Source organism: Coregonus lavaretus (genome assembly GCF_964263955.1).
Source record: "Coregonus lavaretus genome assembly, chromosome: 20".
NCBI lineage: Eukaryota > Metazoa > Chordata > Actinopteri > Salmoniformes > Salmonidae > Coregonus > Coregonus lavaretus.
The window spans coordinates 4,086,049-4,110,915 of NC_140007.1; the positions used below are offsets into that span (position 1 = coordinate 4,086,049).

Consider the following 24,867-nt stretch of genomic DNA (forward strand, 5'->3'; position numbering starts at 1 on the left):
TCGAAATTGCATTACAGTTTGTTGGAATAAAATGACAGCTCAGCAATGCTCAACCATAACAGTCGTAGCTTATTTCACATTCTATATCAAACTGATTGATCCGTTTCTGATAAGAGCAGAACAGCCTATTCTATTCTGTCCCAGTATCAATATGCAAGTTTCGATTGCTACCCTAACAGTGGTTTATTTTTTGGATTGACTGGCATGATGCCCACGAAACAGTACAAAGACACATTACAATCTAGGGGTTATGTTTGCTGTGCGCTCAATTGACTACCTGAAACTGCGATTAACGATAAATGCCGAATGTTTAGTAATATTATGCCTACCAGATTAAAACGTTTAACAAAGCTGGTTTTAAGAATTTAGCCTAACCCTTTTTGGTCATGACCGAATGGCGTTACATCGGATGAGCTGCATCAAACCGTCAGTTTTGTTTCGGGTTTATTAGGCAGAAACCCCGAATATTATTTGCTCGATAACATTAATAATAACGCGAGAGTTTGCAAGTTGCCTGAAGACTGTAGTTGCAACTGTCAAAGGTAGAGTGGATACGCGCATGACCCAACACACTACTTACTATATTACTGTACACAGCGGAGAAGATAATATCCGTATTTAAAAAAACGAAATAATCCCGAGGTAAGGAACTGCAGACGGCACCGAATGCGACCGAGGTCGAATCTTTTCGTTCATTTTTTCCTCTGGTTCGTTTTATTTTACTCTAACCAACTCTCTTGCAGCTGTCGAAAATTACTGCACTAAACATATTTATGTGCCTCCCTTTAGCTCCAGCCAGCGCAAGGATTTTTATACCCCTCCTTCGTATTAAAGTCGCCATTTTGCTTCACTGCCTATATAAAACCTTCTATTTAAATTATTCTCTTCAAGGAGTCGGAGACCTCTCTATCTTTCCTGCCTGCTGATTTTCATTTTCTTGAGTTTTCCAACGAGACGATTGAGGTTGAATAAGTGCCTCGTGGTTGACATATTAATGCACGAGATGGGGCACGTGAAGGCTGGAAATAAGGTGAAAGTCTCTAGGATTTAAATTGGCATTTCCCTTTTCCTCCTCCCGCTCCCTCTTCTTCTTCATTGCCCCCTCCTACTCTTTCCTCGGATTCACAGCGGGGGCTAGGCGCGTGGCTAACGACCGACCGTGACGACTGTCAGTCCGCCTGCATCAACCTTCCTGCACCTACGCTCAAGACAGGCAGGTGTGATTGCCATGTAACCCCGCGAAAGGCGCATATACCGCGCTAGGTGTAGCCCTACGGCCTGACCCTCACGTGGGTGACCCGGGCCACCCGGCCGCTCGTGCTGGGTGACTCCGACATTCCAGGTAGGTGTGGTCTTCTAGAAGCCAACGTCCTGATGATATTCATCAACAGCACTGTAAACATTGTATGCAGTAGCGTTCAAATGCACCAATGTAGCAATATTTCACATGCAAACAATGTTGCTATAATGTAACCATCTAGAATGAGACAGACCCAACTCAAACTGCCGTTTTCACCCAGATATGTCACATGCATTCTATGCGCCCTAGAGGTGAATATGGCAGGTTGTATTAGGTTTTTGATTGACTGTGTGCCTGTGCAGCCTTCAAACATGTAAGTGTTACATTCCCCAAATAGCTCCACTGTTCATTCCCTAGTAGGCTTTTATTTCATTCAATAGGAGGCTTCTGGTTTTCAGCGTTGGTTGCAGCCAGCTGTATAATGTCTTGGTTTCTAACTGTCATGAATTGGAAAGTTGGCTATCAAATGTATGCAATACTACTAAAGTAGCAGTATAATAGTTCTAATGTAGCAGTAACAGTGTTGTAAAACAGTAATACAGTGGTATTACTTAATAACTCAGAAACTGTGTGTGTGTGTGGCTTCTCTCAGCTTTGATCAGGTCTACCTCAAAAGTGTGTGTTTGTTGACTGTGTGTTCAAGGTGCACCACAAGTATGTATGCACGGTAGTCGTAACAGTGCCTTGACTGTGTGTTCACTTCAATTGGGTGTACAGTAACTGTGAGTATAGAATATTCTATACTGTGAATATAGAATATAAACTATATTTTTTGAATTTAGTTGAATTGAAAACTGTATTGCAAATCAAAAATCAACCATGGTACATCAATAAACAAATCAACAAAAATGAATTTGTTTTAGTGCCAACAATGTTATAGACAGGACAGTCAGTCAAGAAACAATAGGGACACAATAAACTGTCTAGTCTTAGGACTATGAACGTGCATAATGTCTCTCTGGCTCTGTCTGTCTGGCCTAGTGTATGAAACTCCTATCAAACTCTCAGCCCTGCTTCTCTATATGGATTTCCACCATGGCTCACGTATCCTTACAGACAGGATACAGTAAAATATGTGGGACAACCATATACCTCCCCTGCCTTGTAATGCACAGGGCCCAGGGCTTCCCAGTGTGCGGATGTGTGTGCACGTGTGTGCATGTGTGTGTTTGCATGCATGTCTGTGTGTGTGAAATTCAGTTTCACAAGTAGACATCTTTGTGATTATAATTTTTTTTATACGTACACACAACACAACTCTCCGAAACCACCCCACACCACCATACAAGGTGAAATTAGAAGATTGTTACCTGAGCCACCACATGAATGACCCTTTGTGTACTGTAGTAATTAATTAGGGGAATGACATGAATATACGCATACTACGTTGAGAAAGCATGATGTTAGGCCTAACTGAAATACATTTTAATTAGCATAATTAGTCATTGTCAGAAACAGTGGCGGTCGGTGCTTATTTCTATTACAGCAAATTGGATGACTCTCCTTCATATTCCATTCACCCAGCTCAATGTAACATCGATAGGTATAGGCTACTACTTGATACTCGAAATTTGCCCTAAACCCATCATGGGGTTGCTACAACCTAGCCTACAAATGAACGTTTTTAACGTAGGTGCACAGGTCGAGAGAAAAATTGGAGTAATCAAGGTGACAAACAGTGACACATTCAGTACCGCCTTGCACACTCTTGCCTGCATCTAGCTGATCTGGGGCCAGTTGCACCAGTTGGGCGTACAGAAGTTGGTCTTAAAGGCTAGGTCGGGCATAGCTACGTCCGACTTTGGGATCAGAATTTACACCTATTGCACCAACCAAAAATAAGACTAGTCATAGCTAAGTCTGGCATAAGCAATGCACATTCATGAGATTTGATGCTTCATAATGATGGTTGCTAGGCAGCGCCTGTTACTAGGCTGTTACCATCCTCGTGGCAGTTCTAAACATTGCGAGGCATGTCGATTCGCTAATCACTTAGCAAAGGCCACCACGATGCATGCACGTTTTCTTAACCACAACTGGATGGATCGATCAATAATTACTGTGGGAATGAATATCACTGAATGATGAACATATTGGAATAAAGTTGGCTAATGCCATTGAAGGCATTTATCATATTGTTGCTTACTGAAACTCCCAAAGTCATCCAACCGTTTTAAATACTTTAAAGCAATAGCCATGTGTGGTCAACCATAATTTCAGCACCATTACGATTGGGACAGCGTTTTCATGCTGCTTTGAGACAAGCATGGGGACTCGTCATGATAAATCAATCAATGTCAGATTTTAGTTTTCACGAAATCAATGTGAGCCAAATTGAGGTGAGTGTTCATGATGATAGTCTTTAGTCTAGTTTGCTCATCTAACAGTATTATCAGAACATTTTGCTAGCAGGTTAGCTAGCTATTTAGCCTACACTAGCCTAGTATAACAGATGGATTATTCTGCTCTTCACTCGCGTAGTAGCCTAGGCTATATCCCGACTAAAAGCCCTTGACTTGTCTTATAATCAATCAGTGTCCTTTTGTTTCACTGAATCTCCGTCAGCTCATCTATTAGTTTTCTAATATCTGATCAGACACATTTAGCATGCTATGTAGCATAAATCAAGTGTATTATTTTGCTATTGACTCACGCATAGGAAACTCGAAAAGCCTGCGGAGGTTATGAAATATGAACTCTAGACTCCCATACTTTTGAAAATATAATGCTATTCTTTTCTGTGCATATCATGAAAGAAGATAGTCTATACAGCTGCCCCATTGAAAGCATCTTGACTGGCTGCATCACCGCTTGGTATGGCAGCTGCTTGGCATCCGACCGCAAGTGCGTACGGTCCAGTACACCACTGGGGCCGAGCTCCCTGCCATCTGGGACCTCTATACCAGGCGGTGTCAGAGGAAGGCCCTAAAAATGATCAAAGACTCCAGCCACCCAAGTCATAGACTGTTCTATCTGCTACCGCACAGCAAGTCTGGAACCAACAAGACCCTGAACAGCTTCTAACCCCAAGCCATAAGACTGCTAAATAGTTATACCCAGACTATCTGCATTGGCCCTTTTTGCAGAAACTTTTTTTGACTCATCACATATGCTGCTGCTACTGTTTATTATCTATCCTGTTTCCTAGTCACTTTTTACCTAGTTATATGTACATACAGTGCCTTGACGTATTCCACATTTTGTTGTGTTAAAGCCTGAATTCAAAGTGGATTACACAGATTTAGTTTCTCACCCATCTACACACAATACCCCATAATGACAAAGTGAAAACATGTTTTTAGAAATTTTACAGAAATATCTAATTCACGTAAGTATTCACACCTCTGAGTCAATACTTTGTAGAAGCACCTTTGGCGGCGATTACAGCTTTGTGTCGTCTTGGATATGTCTGCATCAGCTTTGCATATCCCATTCTTCCTTGCAGATTTTCTCTAGCTGTTAAGTTAGATGGGGAGTCCAGAGGTGGACTCCAATCAAGTTGTAGTGACATCTCAAGGACGATCAAAGGAAATTGGATGCACCTGAGCTTAATTTGGATTGTCATAGCAAAGGGGTGTGAATTCTTCTGTATTTCATTTTCATTTATGAAGCATGTGGCAAATACAATTTGATTTGATTTGATTTGACCCCTGATCACCCGCACACACAGTTCACTTTCATAGCAGTCACATACAGCATCATCACTTTGTTTGTTATATCATTCCTTCTCTCACCTACTGTGACCAGGCGCAAAGACCTTTCCAAACCAAACCTTCATACCATAGCCGCTAACCGCTACACAGCCTACTTTGTTGTCCCCATATTAACATTATAGTCAACAAACTAGAACTAACGTGTCAGTAAACCCACAATCCAATCCATGTGTACAATCACACAGTACAGTGTACAGCAAGCAGTTTAGCAGTTACACCGGCGGGCCCCGGTGGCAATCAATTAGTAAAACCGGAGCTTACCTTGACTTGGAAGAGTTGCAGTGTTGGATAGCCTTAGCCAGCTAGCTAACATAAATAGCATTCCTCTCTGTTTAAGTCAGGTTGTTGAGTAGGCTAAATTAGCTGCATTAGCTAAGTAATTGAAATTTAAACCAATAATTAAAAGAATACAATTAAATATAGCTAGCTCTCTATCGCTCTCTCTGCTGCTTCTCCTTAATTTTTGAATAAATAAATTAGTTAAAAACTGTTCAACTATTGTCTTGCTCTCTCTTTGAGTCAACTACTCACCCCACTTTATGCACTGCAGTGCTAGCTGCTTTTAGTAATAGATCATTACATTTACATTTTAGTCATTTAGCAGACGCTCTTATCCAGAGCGACTTACAGTTAGTGAATACATTTTTTTTATTTTTATACTGGCCCCCCATGGGAAACGAACCCACAACCCTGGCGTTGCAAACGCCATGCTCTATCAACTGAGCTACATCCCTGCCGGCCATTCCCTCCCCTACCCTGGACGACGCTGGGCCAATTGTGCGCCGCCCATGAGTCTCCCGGTCGTGGCCGGCTGCGACAGAGCCTGGATTCGAACCAGGATCTCTAGTAGCACAGTTAGCACTGCGATGCAGTGCCTTAGACCACTGCGCCACTCAGGAGCTAGATGTATCTCTTTGATCATTTGATTGGATGGACAACATGTCAGCTCATACCGCAAGAGCTCTGATAGGTTGGAGGACATCCTCAGGATGTCGTCATAATTACTGTGTAAGTATATGGAAGGGGTTGAGAACCATGAGCCTCCTAGGTTTGTATTGAAGTCAATGTACGCAGAGGAGGACAGAAAATAGCAGTCCTCCGGCTACACCATGGAGCTATCCAAGAGGGTGCTGTTGAGGCCGCTGTAGACCTTCATTGCAAAACTGTGTGTTTTAAACAGTTACTTTGTGGCGTGAATATATTTAGTATAGTTTTATCTAAAAATTATAACTTTTTTAATGTTTCACTTCCTCCTCTGAGGAGCCTCCACTGGTCAGCAATCATTCATTAGCCATTAGCCAGTGTGCTGTGGCGATGATGGCCAGAATCAACATGGCATACATGGGGCTACCTGCCATTACATCATCTGGCTCTGAAGATTTTCCCACAGAGACGAGGCCATTCCCCAAACTATTTAATAAAATGTCATATTGCATTCCGTCTTTGTTGTTCATTCGGTTAAGCCTGTACTCAATTGAACTGACTGTACATGGACCAGGCATGGAGGCTACACTCCAGCCCATTAAACTTAATGGTCTCTAAATGGAATTAGAAATGCATTAAGAAGCTATAGATAGTGGAATGATGAGGTAGTCCAGCCTAATATATCGATGCAATTCTTGATTTCAGTCCCTCCTCGGACTTCTCTTCAACACAATGCTAACTTATTATTGTAAAGTGCTTAGAAATCAAAATGTGTCTATTACTGCTAGTTCTCTTCTCTCTCTCACTGTCACTCCATCACTCTCTCTCTCTCTCCATTTTGGTCCATTGGTTCTGTACTACTGTACTCCCTTCCACTCTTAAGTGGCTGACCATGGAGTTCAGTTAATATGTAACTGAAAGTATTGATTTTTAAATGAAACATGGAAGTTCATGCTCTCTTTTCACCTTAGGACGATGGCGTTGCCTCTATCTGCATAGCTTAAATAATGCTACCAGGGCTGGAAAAGTCATTTTACTGAATGTTGAGAGAGAATTGCAGAAAAATACTTTTAGCAAGGAATTTCTTTATGTTGATTACATGTTTGTTACATTTAGTGTGAATCTAATATTGACCTGTTTGCAAGTTAGACTACCAAAGTTCCTGAAACTTCATATCATCGTCATGACACTGTGATTACAGATTAGTGTGTACAACCAGTCAACTGCAGACGACCATAGATGCAGACGACCATAAACATAACTTACATAACTGTACCTGTATATTAACCTCCCTCTCCTGTCCCCAGGCATGGAGACCCCCAGTATCCCCCGGCTGGGGAAGCTGTCATCAGGGGGGGCGTCAAGGGGTCGTCCCCCAAAACAGGCCCACCCCCAGGAGGCTGCCAGGACCACCACCACAGCCCCTGAGAACAGCAAACACAGTAAGTGATCTCTGATCACAACCATGCACAGTCACTGTGTATGGGCTTTGTTTCAGCACAGCTCTCATGAGAGCGGTTGGAAGGGAGAAGGGCGTTCATTGACAGGGCTGAGTTGGGCGGTAAAAGGGCTGAGTTGACGGGGAAAAAAGGAGGAAAGTGGAACATATTGTGAGTAAATATGGAGTGGGGGATTGCACAAGCCTTCTGGAAGATCTGATTAAGGAGAAGATGGTGTACAAGAAAAAAAGGAGAAAAGTGGAACATGTTTTGAGTGAATATGGAATGGAGGATATCACTTTTGGAAGAGCAACAGAAAGAAATTGAACGTGATGAGAGGAAGGATGAAGTAACTGGGGTGAGGACCGGCGAGTTCAAGCCTTGTCCTCGTGATGACAGGGATGATTCTGGTCCAGTGGGAGTGAGATTTGTGGAGAGAATGGATCCTTGTATTCTGGCTGATCCGTATGTGGTGTCAGGTTTGGTGGAGAAGAGATTGGGAACTGTTGAGTCGGTGAAAGTAACTCGGAAGTGAACTCGTGAGGATTTATTGTGTTTCTTCTGTCCAGAGGGAGCGGATGCTCCGGACCACGCGACTAGGGACAAGAACTGTGAATTGCTTTACTCTCCGGAGCAGGGCACTGTTGAAAGGAATGATAACGGGGGTGGCATTAAGTGTTGAGGAGGATCAGCTGAAATGGAAGATTCCTGGTGTCTGTGCCGTTCACCATTTGGTGCAACGCAGACCCGGTGCAGAGCATGGTGAAACGGAGAAGACATTGTCTGTCTTGCTGAGTTTTGATGCAGAGTCTTTTCCCGACAAGGTCGAGTTAGGATGTGTCAGTTATCCCATGAGAGCTTTTGTTCAGAAAATACTACGCTGTTTTAGGTTTCAAGCTGATGGTCATGTTGCAGCAGTGTGTAGGAGGAAGATTCGTAGATGTGAGAAGTGTGCAGGAGGGCATGAGATGAAGGAATGTGTAGTATCGGAGATGTCCGGTGAGAGAAAGGCAGGTTAAGTTTGCCAGGGTCAGAGTAGTACAGAAAGTGTCATATGTTGAAGCAGTGAAGAGAGCAGTAGAGGAAGATGGGGACAGGGTGAGGGATCCTGAGAGGATTCCTGTGAGTAGGAAGAGACCAATAGAGAGTGATAGGAATAACATGTGCTTCAGTAAGGTGGGTTTCTTAGCATTCATAGCCGTGGTTGTCACGCCCTGGCTCTAGGGACTCTTTTAAGTTGAGCCAGGGTGTGTAGAGTTTATGTTTTGTGCTCGTTGTGTCTAGTCTAGTTTGTATATCTATGTTGGCCAGAGTGGTTCTCAATCAGAGGCAACGAGTATCAGCTGTTGCTGGTTGTCTCTGATTGGGAACCATATTTAGTCAGGTGGTTTTCCCACAGTGTTTGTGGGATCTTGTTCTGTGTTGGTTTGTGTTTTGCACCTGTGGACGTCACGTATCGATTTGTTGTTTTGTTCGTGTATCATTTAATAAATAAGTATGTTCACCTTCCACACTGCGCCTTGGTCCTCTATATCCGACGATCGTGACAGTGGTTGTCAACTGTACTGCAGAAATGGAACGTAAATCACAGAAAATAGAGGTTGTGGTGACAGCTGCAGAGAAGTACTTGGGATTGCGTGGTTTTACTGCAGAAGAGTTGCAGAGGGTGTTGAGTGGTAGTGTTGTGTCCTCCCAGACTGTGGGCCTGGAGTAGGATTAGTGAGGGTTAAATGGTGGAATGGGTTGGTGTTTTTTTTTTGTGAGGGCAAATAGTTGGCAGTTGTTTGGTTGCTACAACACAGTGTCTCAGGCCAGACCAATGAGAGTCCACCGGCTTTAGCCTCCTACACGTCCTAGGAATATTTAAATTCTGTGTTAATATTCAGCTATGTACTGTGGATGTGAATGTTTTACCCGTCGTGGTGTGTGTGCGTGAGCGTGAGCATGCTCCTTGTTATGTCTGACTGCTGTTTGCCATAGTGAGAGGTCTAGATTTGACAATTTAGGAAAGAAAAGGGGGAAATTGTTTCCCTATGTATACGTGCAAATGTGTTTGTGTTTATGTGTGTGTTGTTAACTTCAGCCAAAGCATTAATAAAAAATGGAAAGCATGACAATAAAGTAGTGTATGGTCTTGGGTAGTAATTAGATGAACCCTCTTGATCATATGCACTTACATTGGAGTTAGTGATGGCATGGAAGCAAGGCATTTAGAGGGGAGTGTCTGTGTGCGTTTGTGTTGCGTGTTTTTTAGGCTTGGGCTATATACCGTTTATACCGTATACCGGGGGGGGGGGCACTCCCGCCATGCTTATAACTATAAGTTAAGTATAACTATAAGAAATCTAAAATGTGTCAAATAAATGATATCCAGCTCAGGGCTCCAGCTATGCATTTGGTTTGCTAACTTGCTAGCTAAGTGGCTAGATGTCAAGATCAAGCTTATTGGTTACAGCAGAGACATTCAATCCCCTCCTGGATCAAGATCCCTGTTGTCTAAAATTGTTTGTGCGCCCCTTGTGTGCACATTCGGTTATACGTATTGCACGGTATGGTACAGAATTTGGATACCGCCCAACCCTAAGTGTGTGTTTGGTAAAGATGGTGTTTGTGTTTGTCATGACAATGAGGCTGTTTGTCCCTACCTCCCCTCCCTGTCGCATATCATTTGAATCTAAGATGATATGGAAATATAACGTATACTAGAATAAGCAGTGAATACAAATGATGGTTATGATATATGTTGCTTAACTTGCTTAGTTGCTTTACTGAGTCAACCAGAGTGAATTGTTTTTATCCTTTATTTAAGCAGAGAAGTCACATTGAGATTGACATCTCTTTTTCAAATTAGCCCTGGCCAAGAGAGCAGCATACATATAGTTACACACAACACAACATAAAACATAACAATGAATAGAAGTTAAAACAGTGGAAAGTGCATATGAGAGCTTATAAGAGCAGGTTATTCTGGTGGCTATGTGCAGGATCAGGACTCAACGTCCAGGAATATAACCATGGGCCCTTGTTGTTGTTTATAACTAGTTCCCAGAGTTTGTCCTGGTCAGGTCACGTGGTCAGGAAAAAGTCCTGACCCGTTGTTATGTGTTATGCGCTGTTCTGTTTCTCTAACCCTCCCGTGACTGGTTAGTTAATGTTTAACTTCCTTTGGCTGGACGAATGTTAACTGACACACCAGTTGACTGATGGATACACGGATTGTTCCCAGTACTCAGTGTGCCATGGTTTATACCTTCCTGTATTTATTGCTCATGAAACATCTGCATATAAATCACGCAGGGCTCTATTTTAACAAACCTAACGGTGAATTTAAGGGCTGGCGGTAGCGCTATAGGTCCAGGGGTGGGTCAGAAATATTTGAGGTATTTGCACAGCCGTTTGGATGAGCACAATAGCTGGTGGTGGCGCGAAAGGGCTGGGTTTTGATGAGTAAACAAGTTGTAGGTGTGACGAGGGCTTGGCCACTCACTGGCCAATCAAGGTGTTCCATGGCTTAATACTGCATGTGTTTGTCTCAAGCTCTGTAGGTTATTGACGGTCTTTACATTTACATTTGAGTCATTTGGTAGACGCTCTTATCCAGAGCGACTTACAGTTAGTGAATGCATACATGTTTATTTTTTTTTCATACTGCCCCCCCGTGGGAAACGAACCCACATCCCTGCCGGCCAAACCCTCCCCTACCTTGGACGATGCTGGACCAATTGTGCACCGCCCATGGGTCTCCCGGTCGCGGCCGGCTGCGACAGAGCCTGGACTCGAACTAGGATCTCTAGTGGCACAGCTAGCACTGCGATGCAGTGCCTTAGACCACTGCGTAACTCTGGAGTCTTTGCCTTGTCTCAACTCCAATTTGGCTGGGGGCACTGAATATTCTCATCCTAGTCCATTGTAGATTGATCCTACAGTTTATTAAATAGCATAGGCTACAGTAACGAGTGATACTAACAGTAAAAAAAAATGTATAGTGTTTGCTCAATGTTTGGAGTGTTGACAGTCAACATTGTTGTAATTGGCTTCAACGAGTATAAGCCTTTACGCATCACACTTCTCTAATAAAAAATACTAGGCTCCCGTAACTGGTATTGTATGTGTGAGGCACATTCTCAATAAGCAAGATATAGCCTAGGCCTATCATTGATATGGCGTTATGGGACCGAAAAATGCGAATAGTCTATGTTTGGAGGAGCGCGTTTTTGGTAACTGGACAAGAGGCACTCTTTGTAAATGGGGATTGTTACAAGCCGAATGGAGCACTGCAGGTAGGCCTATGTGAATTGTGAATAGACCTAATGCAAATGCATGTCGGAAAAAGCCTCACGAGTAGACCATTTAGAAACCTTTTATGGATAGGCTACTTGTGCATGGCCAGGATAAGAAAGATACCAGACGCATTGCTGTTGAACCAGCTTTTGTTATAGTAACGTTTTTTAAATCAAACAAAATCTAATATTTGTTTATAAAAGCTAAATTAGTGCTGTGTTCACATCTCTCCCAAATGAACCTTTGTGAACGGCTATATTAGTCATTTAGAGCATTAGTGTACCTAATTGATTCCAATATTTTAAATAGACTTACTGTCCCATCCAGGTTATTTGCCTTTATTCATGCTATCCAATATCCTTTTGAGTTCATTGAGAGAGATTTGGGCTCTCAGCGAGGTGGCTTACTCTGTTGAGAGAAGAGGATAGCAACGACGAACATGGTAGCCTCGCCTCGAGCTCCTACAAAACTTTGCAGGTTTCTACTTTTGCTAATATTTTTTCTAGTGTTTTTCTCTACTTGTCTTACTTGTCTTGAAGTTGTAATCAGAGAGTATATGCTGGAGAGCCTTGGTTGCATGTGGATTGTAGTTGGTTTAATTAGATTTGTCCCGCATGTCCAAAATGGCATTCATGTCTGGCCCGATAACCAGATGGAAATCAGTTAATCCTAACAATATGCTGTTCAGAGAATCAAAAAATGTAGGATCATATGAATTCGGAGCATACACATTAATAAAGGAATTGTTCTTTCCGTTATGGATACATTTAAGTAAAGTGATTATGACTTCTTGGTCTTTGCCTTTACCCAAGATGGTAATTTTGAGTTTCTTATGTATCATTATGATTACACCTTTAATTTTGTTTGGGGCTGATGAAAAAGCAGCCAGTTTTTACAAATAGTTCTCTATTTTATGTTCGTCCTTTTGGAGCAGGTGTGTTTCTTGTAACATTGCTATATCAATATGTTTTCTTGTTAGGCTATCAAGACAGCTGGAACGTTTAATAGGTGAGTTTAGGCCTTTCAAATTCCAAGCGAGAATAGCTAGCGTTGCCATTGTTTAAAAAAAATGAATGTATTATTAATGATGTAATTGTTATCTTTAGTGTTAATAAGGCCATGGATGTGAAACAAAAAGCAAAGGGATTCCCACCCATTGGTCGTTCCCCACCCAGAAATGCCTTCATTGAGAGGAGGGGAGGCTATGCTTGGTTTTTAATCAAATTTTACGAAATGGGAAAAAAACATGAGTTTTTATGTTTCTAAATACAAGGTTTACGGGCACAAAAAAACACATCTCTCTTGTTTCATGTGCAAATAGGCACGGTTCGTCTCAGCTGGATAGGCTGCGCTTCCTCTTTCTAAATCCACACCATAAACAACCACGTTACCGCTAAGACCAGCTTTCGGTTGGTCTTCAATATCCTCTCCAACGCATATTGGCACTTTAGTACCTGTTTTTAAGGACACACCTCAGATATTGCCACCACTCCCACCTCAGCGCAAGCGATCTCATTTAAAACAGGTAAATTATGAATCCTGGCGCTAGGGTTTGAAAATTGAAGAGTGCCGGCTTTAACAGGTCGAAATTGCAAAAGAGCGTGCCCTCAGGCTCAAATTATTGTGACAAGAGTCCCACACCTGGTTCTCCCACAGCACTGGGAATCAGAGCCAGAATGGGAAAGAGAGGGAAAGAGGGAGGGAAAGCGGGAAAGAGAAGAGGTGGAAGCTCACAACACTAGTGAGGTTTAGTTTGTTTAGGTATTTTAATATACAAAATGCACTTATATCCATAACTATTTTTTGAGGTACTGTATGACCTCTCAGATAGGATAACAAGAGTATATTCCTTCCAAATGACCAAGGGTAAAAACAGAAAGAAAAAGTTAAAAGGGTAATTTAATTTCAGTTGTGGTCCTGTGAGGGAGAAGGCATACAAACTTGGCTGTGGTTCACTAGTGAGTAATGACAATGCTATTCCAGTATGTGGCCTGTGTTGTTAGCATCATGCTGCTAGTATCCCGCTAGTGGTTATATATGTGTTACTTTATAGGCCTTTCAGCAACAGGCTGAAAGGTGTTGGCTATGTCACTTATGGTGACTTGAAAGTACCCAGTGTTCCCACACGGTTTCTGTAGATTTCCTGTGAATACCAAGGGATATACAGTAGGACTGTAGAATAATACTGTATTGAACACTACTGTATACCATAGCCAAGCCAAGTGAACCCGTCCCCTGTCCCCAGGTGGAGGAAAAGCTAAAGTGTTAAGTACATTTCTGGAGGTGAATGCATTCATTGAACCTCATTATACTCCTAACAGTGTTTCCATTGATGTTCTCTCAGCTGTAGCTACTATAGTGGCTGTTAACATATTCACTCTAATTGTCCCCAGACACTAGCCTGGATACACACTGAATTGTTGCGTTTCACTGATATTGTGAAGTGAATTAGAACAATACGGATACAGGCTTCCCAGACAGACATTTTAGAGTCTGTTGTCACATTTAGATACAGGAAACAAATGTTTAGGACAAACCATCAAATAGCGTCATAATTACAATATAGGGTGAGTGAGACATTCCATACACTTCCTATGTTTTCCCAGAGGCCCAGTGGTTTTCCTCTTGTTTTTATACTGTAAATGTAAACAAAGTGGGATTCATTCAGTAACAGAAGCAGCATGGCGCCCTCTTCATCCTCATTGAGAATAAGTGGTGCGGTTGGGTTGTCACTCGGCCATACCCGAAACACAGCTACCAGGACAGGATGGGGTCAGAGAGGGTGTCTGTCTGGAATAGATTAGTGTGTGTGCCTGCATGCCAGAGTCATGGGCATAGGGTGTTAACCAGGGGAAATGGTAGCACCATTAGAGAGAGAGCTGTATGGCCATTAAGGTGATGACATGCTATCATAGCATTACCTCACAATACAGGGAGCAGGGAGTCTGCTTTTCTGAAAGTATTTTAACCGAGTCTCCTGACTATGGGATAGAAGTTGCATTTAGGCACAGATCTAAGATCAGCTTTCCCTCACCCAATCTTAACCTTAACCATTAAGGTCAGGGAAGCAAAACTGTCATTAGATCAGTGTCTAGGGGCCACATCACCCTACCTCTGGGCCCCAGAGCAGAGAGTCTGTCCGTCTGGTGCCCCCTGTGTGGTGGGACGCTGGTAATGCGGGGGTGGCAGTTCAACAGTAACAGGATGGAGGGCACACTTGCGTGGTTCTCAGATGTCAGGCTACCAACAGTGTAGACCCTCGTCTCCAGCCCACCACCACACAGACTCTATCTGCTGACCGAGCATCTCTTTTATAGCAGCTCTCTCTTTCTGTCCCTTCATTTCTCCCTCCCTCTTTCTCCCACCCCTCCCTCTTTCTCCCACCCCTCCCTCTTTCTCCCACCGCTCCCTCTTTCTCCCACCCCTCCCTCTTTCTCCCACCCCTCCCTCTTTCTCCCACCGCTCCCTCTTTCTCCCACCGCTACCTCTTTCTCCCACCGCTCCCTCTTTCTCCCACCCCTCCCTCTTTCTCCCACCGCTCCCTCTTTCTCCCACCGCTCCCTCTTTCTCCCACCGCTCCCTCTTTCTCCCACCCCTCCCTCTTTCTCCCACCCCTCCCTCTTTCTCCCACCGCTCCCTCTTTCTCCCACCCCTCCCTCTTTCTCCCACCCCTCCCTCTTTCTCCCACCGCTCCCTCTTTCTCCCACCCCTCCCTCTTTCTCCCACCCCTCCCTCTTTCTCCCACCGCTCCCTCTTTCTCCCACCACTCCCTCTTTCTCCCACCCCTCCCTCTTTCTCCCACCGCTCCCTCTTTCTCCCACCCCTCCCTCTTTCTCCCACCCCTCCCTCTTTCTCCCACCGCTCCCTCTTTCTCCCACCCCTCCCTCTTTCTCCCACCCCTCCCTCTTTCTCCCACCCCTCCCTCTTTCTCCCACCGCTCCCTCTTTCTCCCACCCCTCCCTCTTTCTCCCACCCCTCCCTCTTTCTCCCACCGCTCCCTCTTTCTCCCACCGCTCCCTCTTTCTCCCACCCCTCCCTCTTTCTCCCACCCCTCCCTCTTTCTCCCACCCCTCCCTCTTTCTCCCACCCACCCCTCCCTCTTTCTCCCACCCCTCCCTCTTTCTCCCACCCCTCCCTCTTTCTCCCACCGCTCCCTCTTTCTCCCACCCCTCCCTCTTTCTCCCACCCCTCCCTCTTTCTCCCACCGCTCCCTCTTTCTCCCACCCCTCCCTCTTTCTCCCACCCCTCCCTCTTTCTCCCTATCTCTACTTCTCTCTCTCTTTCTACCCTCCCTCTCCCGCATCTATCCCAAAGCCTTTCTCCTCTCTATCGATGTCCAACCCTCGAAACTCGCTTACTGGTGAGAACACAAAGCTACAATCGATAGGAGTTATAGATTAGTAATGTTTGTTTTGTCTGATACATTTACTTGTTGTGGGTTTCTCTGTCTGGTGTCTGTGAGTTTCTATGAGAACCCTTCATCTTCTAATAACACCTCCTGTGTGGCAAGATGAAGGGATGGGGGAATGGAGGAGGTGGGGAGGAAATGAGAGAGGATGGTGTGTGTGTGAGTCACTGACTAGGACATTGCGATGTCTGAACTGCAATTGGATCTGTGTCTTAAGTGTACATGAGAGACCTTGGTTCAAATACATGTGTATTTGAGTATCTGGTATTTAAAATATTTATTTCTGTGTATTTGAGAATTTTCAAATACACAGCCCAAAACAAGTACTTTTGAGTATTTGAATGGTTATCAAAACCAAATAGTCTACCAAATTGTATTTGAGAGTATTTTCAAATACTTTCTTCAAATATCTGGGTTAAATGCATGGGAGTGTACAGTGCATTCGGAAAGTATTCAGACCCATTTTCTTTTTCCATATTATGTTACGTTACAGCCTTATTCTAGAAAAATTGATTAAATTGTTTTTTTCCCTCATCAATCTATACACAATACCCCATAATGACAAAGCAAAAACAGGTTTTTAGAAATGTTACCTAATGTATTTACAAAAAACTATCACATTTACATACAGTACCAGTCAAAGGTTTGGACACATCTACACATTCAAGGGTTTTTCTTTATTTTGTACTATTTTATACATTGTAGAATAATAGTGAAGACATCAAAACTATGAAATAACACATATGGAATCATGTAGTAACCAAAAAAGTGTTAAACAAATTAAAATATATTTTATATTTGAGATTCTTCAAATAGCAACCCTTTGCCTTGATGACAGCTTTGCACACTCTTGGCATTCTCTAAACCAGCTTCACCTGGAATGATTTTCCAACAGTCTTGAAGGAGTTCCCACATATGCTGAGCACTTGTTGGCTGCTTTTCCTTCACTCTGCCGTACGACTCATCCCAAGCCATCTCAATTGGGTTGAGGTTGGGGGATTGTGGAGTCCATGTCATCTGATGCAGCACTCCATCACTCTCCTTCTTGGTAAAATAGCCTTTACACAGCCTGGAGGTGTGTTGGGTCATTGTCCTGTTGAAAAACAAATGATAGTCCCACTAAGCCCAAACCAGATGGGATGGCGTATCGCTGCAGAATGTTGTGGTAGCCATGCTGGTTAAGTGTGCCTTGATTTCTAAATAAATCACAGACAGTGTCACCAGCAAAGCACCCCCACACCATAACAGCTCCTCCATGCTTTACGGTGGGAACTACACATGCGGAGATCATCCGTTCACCCACACCGCATCTCATAAAGACACAGCGGTTTGAACCAAAAATCTCAAATTTGGACTCCAAACCAAAGGACAAATTTCCACCGGTCTAATGTCCATTGCTTGTGTTTCTTGGCCCAAGCAGGTCTCTTCTTATTATTGGTGTCCTTTAGTAGTGGTTTCTTTGCAGCAATTTGACCGTGAAGGTCTGATTCACACAGTCCCCTCTGAACAGTTGATGTTGAGATGTGTCTGTTACTTGAACTCTGTGAAGCGTTTATTTGGGCTGCAATTTCTGAGGCTGGTAACTCTAATGAACGTATCCTCTGCAGCAGAGGTAACTCTGGGTCTTCCATTCCTGTGGCGGTGCTCATGAGAGCCAGTTTCATCATAGTGCTTGATGGTTTTTGCGACTGCACTTGAAGAAACGTTCAAAGTCCTTGAAATGTTCAGTATTGACTGAAAAACCCTGGACTGGTAGTGTAAGTATTCAGACCCTTTAGACAGTACTTTGTTGAAGCACCTTTGGCAGCGATTACGGCCTTGAGTCTTCTTGGGTATGGCACTACAAGCTTGGTACACCTGTATTTGGGGAGTTTCTCCCATTCTTCTCTGCAGATCCTCTCAAGCTCTGTCAAGTTGGATGGGGAGTATCGCTGCACAGCTATTTTCAGGTCTCTCCAGAGATGTTTGATCAGGTTCAAGACCGGGCTCTGGCTGGGCCACTCAAGAACATTCAGAGACTTGTCCCAAAGCCACTCCTGCATTGTCTTGGCTGTGTGCTTAGGGTCGTTGTCCTGTTGGAAGGTGAACCATCGCCCCAGTCTGAGGTCCTGAGTGCTCTGGAGCAGGTTTTCATCAAGGATCTCTTTGTACTTTGCTCCGTTCATCTTTCCCTCGATCCTGACTAGTCTCCCAGTGCCTGCCGCTGAAAAAACATCCCCACAGCATGATGTTGCCACCACCATGCTTCACCGTAGGGATGGTGCCCGGTTTCCTCCAGACATGACACTTGGCATTCAGGCCAAAGAGTTCAATCTTGGTTTCATCAGACCAGATAATCTTGTTTCTCATGGTCTGAGAGTCCTTTAGGTGCCTTTTGGCAAACTCCAAGTGGGCTGTCATGTGCCTTTTACTGAGGAGTGGCTTCCGTCTGGCCACTCTACCATAAAGGCCTGATTGGTGGAGTGCTGCAGAGATGGTTGTCCTTCTGGATGGTTCTCCCATCTCCACAGAGGAACTCTGGAGCTCTGTCAGAGTGATCATCGGGTTCTTGGTCACCTCCCTGACCAAGGCCCTTCTCCTCCGATTGCTCAGTTTGGACGGGCGGTCAGCTCTAGGAAGAGTCTTGGTGGTTCCAAACTTCTTCCATTTAAGATTGATGGAGGCCACTGTGTTCTTGGGGACCGTCAATGCTGCAGACATTTTTTGGTACCCTTCCCCAGATCTGTTCCTCGACACAATCCTGTCTCGGAGCTCTACAGACAATTCCTTCGACCTCATGGCTTGGTTTTTGCTCTGACATGCACTGTCAACTGTTTGACCTTATATAGACAGGTGTGTACCTTTCCAAATCGTGTCCAATCAATTGAATTTACCACAGGTGGACTCCAATGAAGTTGTAGAAACATCTCAAGGATGATCAATGGAAACAGGATGCACCTGCGCTCAATTTCGAGTCTCATAGGGAAGGAGTCTGAATACTTTCCGAATGCTCTGTGTTTGAGTCAGTGCATTTGAGTATTTTCAAGTACATTTTACTCATTTAGCAGACGCTCTTATCCAGAGCGACTTACAGTTAGTGAGTGCATACATCTTCATACTGGCCCCCCGTGGGAAACGAACCCACAACCCTGGTGTTGCAAGCGCCATGCTCTACCAACTGAGCTATTTCCAAATACATTCAAATATTCAACTACTTGTCTTTTCAAATAAAATCAATCTGAATATTTACTTCAAGTGTATGTAAAAGTAATTAAGATATTTGAAATAGTATTTGAACCCAGGTCTGATACATGGATACATTGTTTGTCATGATAATAGCAAAGGGGAAAGCTAGGGAATGCATTACACCAAAATGTGTCTTCCGCATTTAACCCAACCTCTCTGAATCAGAGAGGTGTGGGGGACTGCCTTAATCGACATCCACATCATCGGCGCCCGGGGAGCAGTTGTTGTTGGGGGTTAACCACCTTGCTCAAGAGCAGAACGACAGATTTCTACCTTGTAGGATTGGGGATTCGATCCAGCAACGCTCCTACCCGCCAGGCTACCTGCTGCCCTTATGTAATAATATGTATGTATAATAATATAATATGTACAGTGGGGAGAACAAGTATTTGATACACTGCCGATTTTGCAGGTTTTCCTACTTACAAAGCATGTAGAGGTCTGTAATTTTTATCATAGGTACACTTCAACTGTGAGAGACGGAATCTAAAACATAAATCCAGAAAATCACAATGTATGATTTTTAAGTAATTAATTTGCATTTTATTGCATGACATAAGTATTTGATCACCTACCAACCAGTAAGAATTCCGGCTCTCACAGACCTGTTAGTTTTTCTTTAAGAAGCCCTCCTGTTCTCCACTCATTACCTGTATTAACTGCACCTGTTTGAACTCGTTACCTGTATAACAGACACCTGTCCACACACTCAATCAAACAGACTCCAACCTCTCCACAATGGCCAAGACCAGAGAGCTGTGTAAGGACATCAGGGATAAAATTGTAGACCTGCACAAGGCTGGGATGGGCTACAGGACAATAGGCAAGCAGCTTGGTGAGAAGGCAACAACTGTTGGCGCAATTATTAGAAAATGGAAAAAGTTCAAGATGACGGTCAATCACCCTCGGTCTGGGGCTCCATGCAAGATCTCACCTCATGGGGCATCAATGATCATGAGGAAGGTGAGGTATCAGCCCAGAACTACACAGCAGGACCTGGTCAATGACCTGAAGAGAGCTGGGACCACAGTCTCAAAGAAAACCATTAGTAACACACTACGCCGTCATGGATTAAAATCCTGCAGCGCACGCAAGGTCCCCCTGCTCAAGCCAGCGCATGTCCAGGCCCGTCTGAAGTTTGCCAATGACCATCTGGATGATCCAGAGGAGGAATGGGAGAAGGTCATGTGGTCTGATGAGACAAAAATAGAGCTTTTTGGTCTAAACTCCACTCGCCGTGTTTGGAGGAAGAAGAAGGATGAGTACAACCCCATTAACACCATCCCAACCGTGAAGCATGGAGGTGGAAACATCATTCTTTGGGGATGCTTTTCTGCAAAGGGGACAGGACTACTGCACCATATTGAGGGGAGGATGGATGGGGCCATGTATCGCGAGATCTTGGCTAACAACCTTCTTCCCTCAGTAAGAGCATTGAAGATGTGTCGTGGCTGGGTCTTCCAGCATGACAACGACCCGAAACACACAGCCAGGGCAACTAAGGAGTGGCTCCGTAAGAAGCATCTCAAGGTCCTGGAGTGGCCTAGCCAGTCTCCAGACCTGAACCCAATAGAAAATCTTTAGAGGGAGCTGAAAGTCCGTATTGCCCAGCGACAGCCCCGAAACCTGAAGGATCTGGAGAAGGTCTGTATGGAGGAGTGGGCCAAAATCCCTGCTACAGTGTGTGCAAACCTGGTCAAGACCTAGAGGAAACGTATGATCTCTGTAATTGCAAACAAAGGTTTCTGTACCAAATATTAAGTTCTGCTTTCCTGATGTATCAAATACTTATGTCATGCAATAAAATGCAAATTAATTTCTTAAAAATCATACAATGTGATTTTCTGGATTTTTGTTTTAGATTCCATCTCTCACAGTTGAAGTGTACCTATGATAAAAATTACAGACCTCTACATGCTTTGTAAGTAGGAAAACCTGCAAAATCGGCAGTGTATCAAATACTTGTTCTCCCCACTGTATATAATGAATAATAACCTGAACAACAGCTAGTTATAGCCTTTTAGTCTTGATCCTAATAATGTAGTAGGCCTACTTGGGAAACTGTCTAGGAATTCAATCTCTCTCAGAGCAATGTGTGTTTTTTTGCTTCAGCAGCTCCTAAGTGACCACAAAAGTCCACAAAACACTGTTGATATCATTTCACCCTTGGGCCTGATATTCCATGATTTCAAATGGAAGTCCAGTCATCCAGAGCTTCTGTGATTGGATGAGAGTGAGCAGACTGTTGGCTTTTGGGCCAATAGGCTGATAGAAAAGGTTTATTTAAGTTCTGTTGATTCTATCTTTCTAAACTTTAGAATGATGTGAGGCATACCAGGCAGTCTGGCATTGGTATAATATGCTCTAGAATCAATGTAGGTCCTAAGGGCCAATTCAGGATGCACAATTATACAGCAGAAATCATTGAGTATTGGGTTTTCTGTTGATTCTGCTCTTTTTAGCGTAACATATCCTCTTTGGTAACAAGATACCCCCACAGTTGAGCTGTGCTGTTTGTGGATTCTTGGCTCATAAAGAATGCTTTGTAGTGAACTTTGTGCTATCGAATGGAGAAGTAAGATTAGTCCTAGTGTGTGTGTGTGTGCGTGCGTGTTTGTGTGTGTATGCGTGCGTGTGTGTGTGTGTGTGCACCAAGCCGGGCCCTCAGCCAGAGGGGGAAAGGGAAAATGAATGTGTCTGGGCTACATGAAGCGACTGTCTGAGCGGCTGTAATGTTAGTATGTTCCTACTGTCTGCCTATTAACTGTCTGAAAACAGGCGAGAGCGAGAGACAGACAGACAGACAGACAGACAGACAGACAGACAGACAGACAGACAGACAGAGGAGAGAGAGAAGGAGAGAGAGAGTTAGAGAGAGAGAGAGAGACAGACAGAGTGAGAGGATTATTAGAACATTTCAGAGGGAAATGGAAGGAGATGGGGCAGCTTTCCATTGACCCAGCTTTATTCGACAAAAGCAGTGTCTCAAAAAAATCATAGTGACGTGTGTAATGGAAACGGCAGATATAGGAGACATTTTCTAAAGATTGCATTTTTATCCGTTCGACAGGGGTGGACTTTTCTTTTGACAAACTTTCTTTATTGCGACAAATGAAGATGGAAACTGTGTTTTTAGAATAAATTATGATTGACAAATAATTGTGAAGGTACACAGGGCATGTGATGTAATCACAGAACCATAAAGCTCCACTCCACGTCATTCTAAATGCCTACTGCTTGCTAAATAAAAATGTTAAACTATAAAAAATAATGTTTCTTTACAGGACAAGAATTGTCCTGACTTTCAATAATGGCTAATTGCTTTGCCTTGCTTTTCTGGTGGTTGGCTGGAAAGTTGCAATTATTTCAGATCTTCAGGAGCGCAAGTTTCACCATGGCACGGACCGTGGCGATACGTTGGCAAATGAGAATTATTAGAATATGGCAAATATTAGTCAATTATTGCATTCTGTCCATGCTGGCTTTCGCGGGCAACCTGAGACATGAAACAGAGAGGTGGGAGGGCATACAGGCTGTCGCCAATTTATTAATGCGCAATTTGCCTAAATGGTTAATGGAAAATCTTCAACCACTTTTATTTTGGTGTGACGCCATTACGTCCAGCTGTTTTTATCGACACAAGACAGTTCAATGGAAACGCACCCTAGCAGCCAATTGTAGCATCTATTTTCAATGCAAACTTTTTAAATGTCGACACAAAATCACTGGACAAGTTAATGGAAACATATCAAGTTAGAGGAGAATTGCTAGAAGAAAAGAAGAGAAAGAAAGAGGAAGCGAAGTGTATAAAAAGAAAGAAAGGGTGAGAGTGTGAAGAATTGGTGTCCAGATGGAGAGAGAGCGAGAGATCAAGTGAGAAGATAACTGTTAGGTCCAGCTGCTCCACACACCCTCATCATTATATCTCTAAAACACATGGGCTGGAATGACTGACTGTACTGTATAAACAGCAGATCCACAGATGAATATAATGTACCCATACTGTGTGTACATGCATTGTTTGTATATCTGTTATTTGCTGGGGTTGGGAGTGAGCATTTGTTCTGAACTGTCTGTGTGTCTGTTTACAAACTTCTGAGTCCAGACAAACAAAGGCTCCTATGTGTAAAAGGGAAAACAAATGGTTGCTCTCTGCTGTAGAAGTGTTGTTATGTTGCTGTGGTGTTTGTTTGTGTGTGTGTGTGTGTGTATGTGTGTGTGTATTTCCTAGTCGCTGTGTTTTAAATTATTTAGTGCACCGTAATGCACCGTAACAAGTCAAAGCAAAAAGCTGTGTGTGTTTGTGTGTGTGTGTGTGTGTGCTCAGGGAAAGTGGTAGCAGGTGGGCGTAGCTAGGGGAACACGGGTTAATTGAGATCATCAGGCTGCTGGCAATACTCCTGGGGCCTGATTCCTCTTTTCTCCTCCACTCCAATCTTGTCTTCTCTCATGTCCTCTCCTCTCTTCTCCTCCTCTCCTCCTCTCCTCCTCTCTGTGCATGCCTTCCCTTTTCTTTCTCCTCACTTCTCTTCTATCCTGTTTTCTCTCTCCAGAGAGGTTGAACAATGTGCAGCTGCAGCAGACAGCTGGAGGGTGGTGTGTGTGTGTGTGTGTGTGTGTGTGTGTGTGTGTGTGTGTGTGTGTTGTGTGTGTGTGTGTGTGTGTGTGTGTGTGTGTGTGTGTGTGTGTGTGTGTGTGTGTGTGTGTGTGTGTGTGTGTGTGTGTGTGTGTGTGTGTGTGTGTGTGTGTGTGTGTGTGCGTGCGTGCGTGCGTACGTACGTGCGCTGTCTGGTGTGTGTTTGCCAGGCTCATGTTGGGGAGGGGGATTCACAGAGAAAGTAGGCATTGTGTTTTGACAAAGATGGCGAGTGTGTGTATGAGTGTGTGTGTGTGTCAGTGTGTGTGTGTGTTAGCTCTGTCCTTGTATTTATACTTACATGTGTTCTTGTGTGTGTGTGTGCACGCGTGTGCTTGTGTGTGTATGTGTATGTGTGTATTTGTGTGTCGGTTTTTTTCATCAGGAAAGAGGCTGGATGGTAATAGTAGCTAAGAGAGGTGGGTCCTTATTCCCATAGCAACAAGAACATATATTACCCAATAATGAAATTCATTAATTATGCCTCTTTTTTTAAGAGACTTTATTTTCCAAGACAGCAATTAAAATGCATGCTCAATTTCCTCCCAGCTCAGGAGCTGCACCGTCTGACTGAATCACCTCTCCTGCTGCAAGTGAGACAACTAATAGGCCAATGTTCTTCTTATGTTTGAGGAATATTAATACACACCCTTTACACTGTTTAAGTGAGGTGTGTGTGTGTGTGTGTGTGTGTGTGTGTGTGTGTGTGTGTATGTGTGTGTGTGTGTGTGTGTGCGCATGCGTGCATATGTTGGGAATGGGTGTGTGTGTAGCCTATTAGTGAGAGGGTGCCTATGTGTGCAAACAGTAGTTTAGACAGCAATAGTTGAGAGAGCTAATGGGGAAATGTTTATGCCCAAAGAATATCATCAGTTTTTCTGCATCATTACCATCAGTACCCAATCAAAGATTACATGTAATCTCTCATACCTTACCTTATG

General features: G+C 43.7%; 1 protein-coding gene across 5 annotated transcripts in view; it reads left to right on the forward strand.

The window, feature by feature from the left end:
* Positions 1-383: 383 nt before the first annotated feature.
* The window catches only part of LOC311147827 (zinc finger protein 512B-like), a 65,844-nt gene continuing 41,360 nt past the window's right edge, over positions 384-24,867 (forward strand). Inside the window, exons 1-3 of one of the 5 annotated variants that reach the window (XM_084184619.1) lie at positions 384-642; positions 1,129-1,342; positions 7,245-7,379. In XM_084184619.1, the coding sequence (XP_084040745.1) occupies positions 7,247-7,379 (133 nt within the window). In that variant the 5' untranslated portion in view covers positions 384-642; positions 1,129-1,342; positions 7,245-7,246. The other 4 variants (XM_084184621.1, XM_084184620.1, XM_084184622.1 and 1 more) reach the window with 4 other exon arrangements.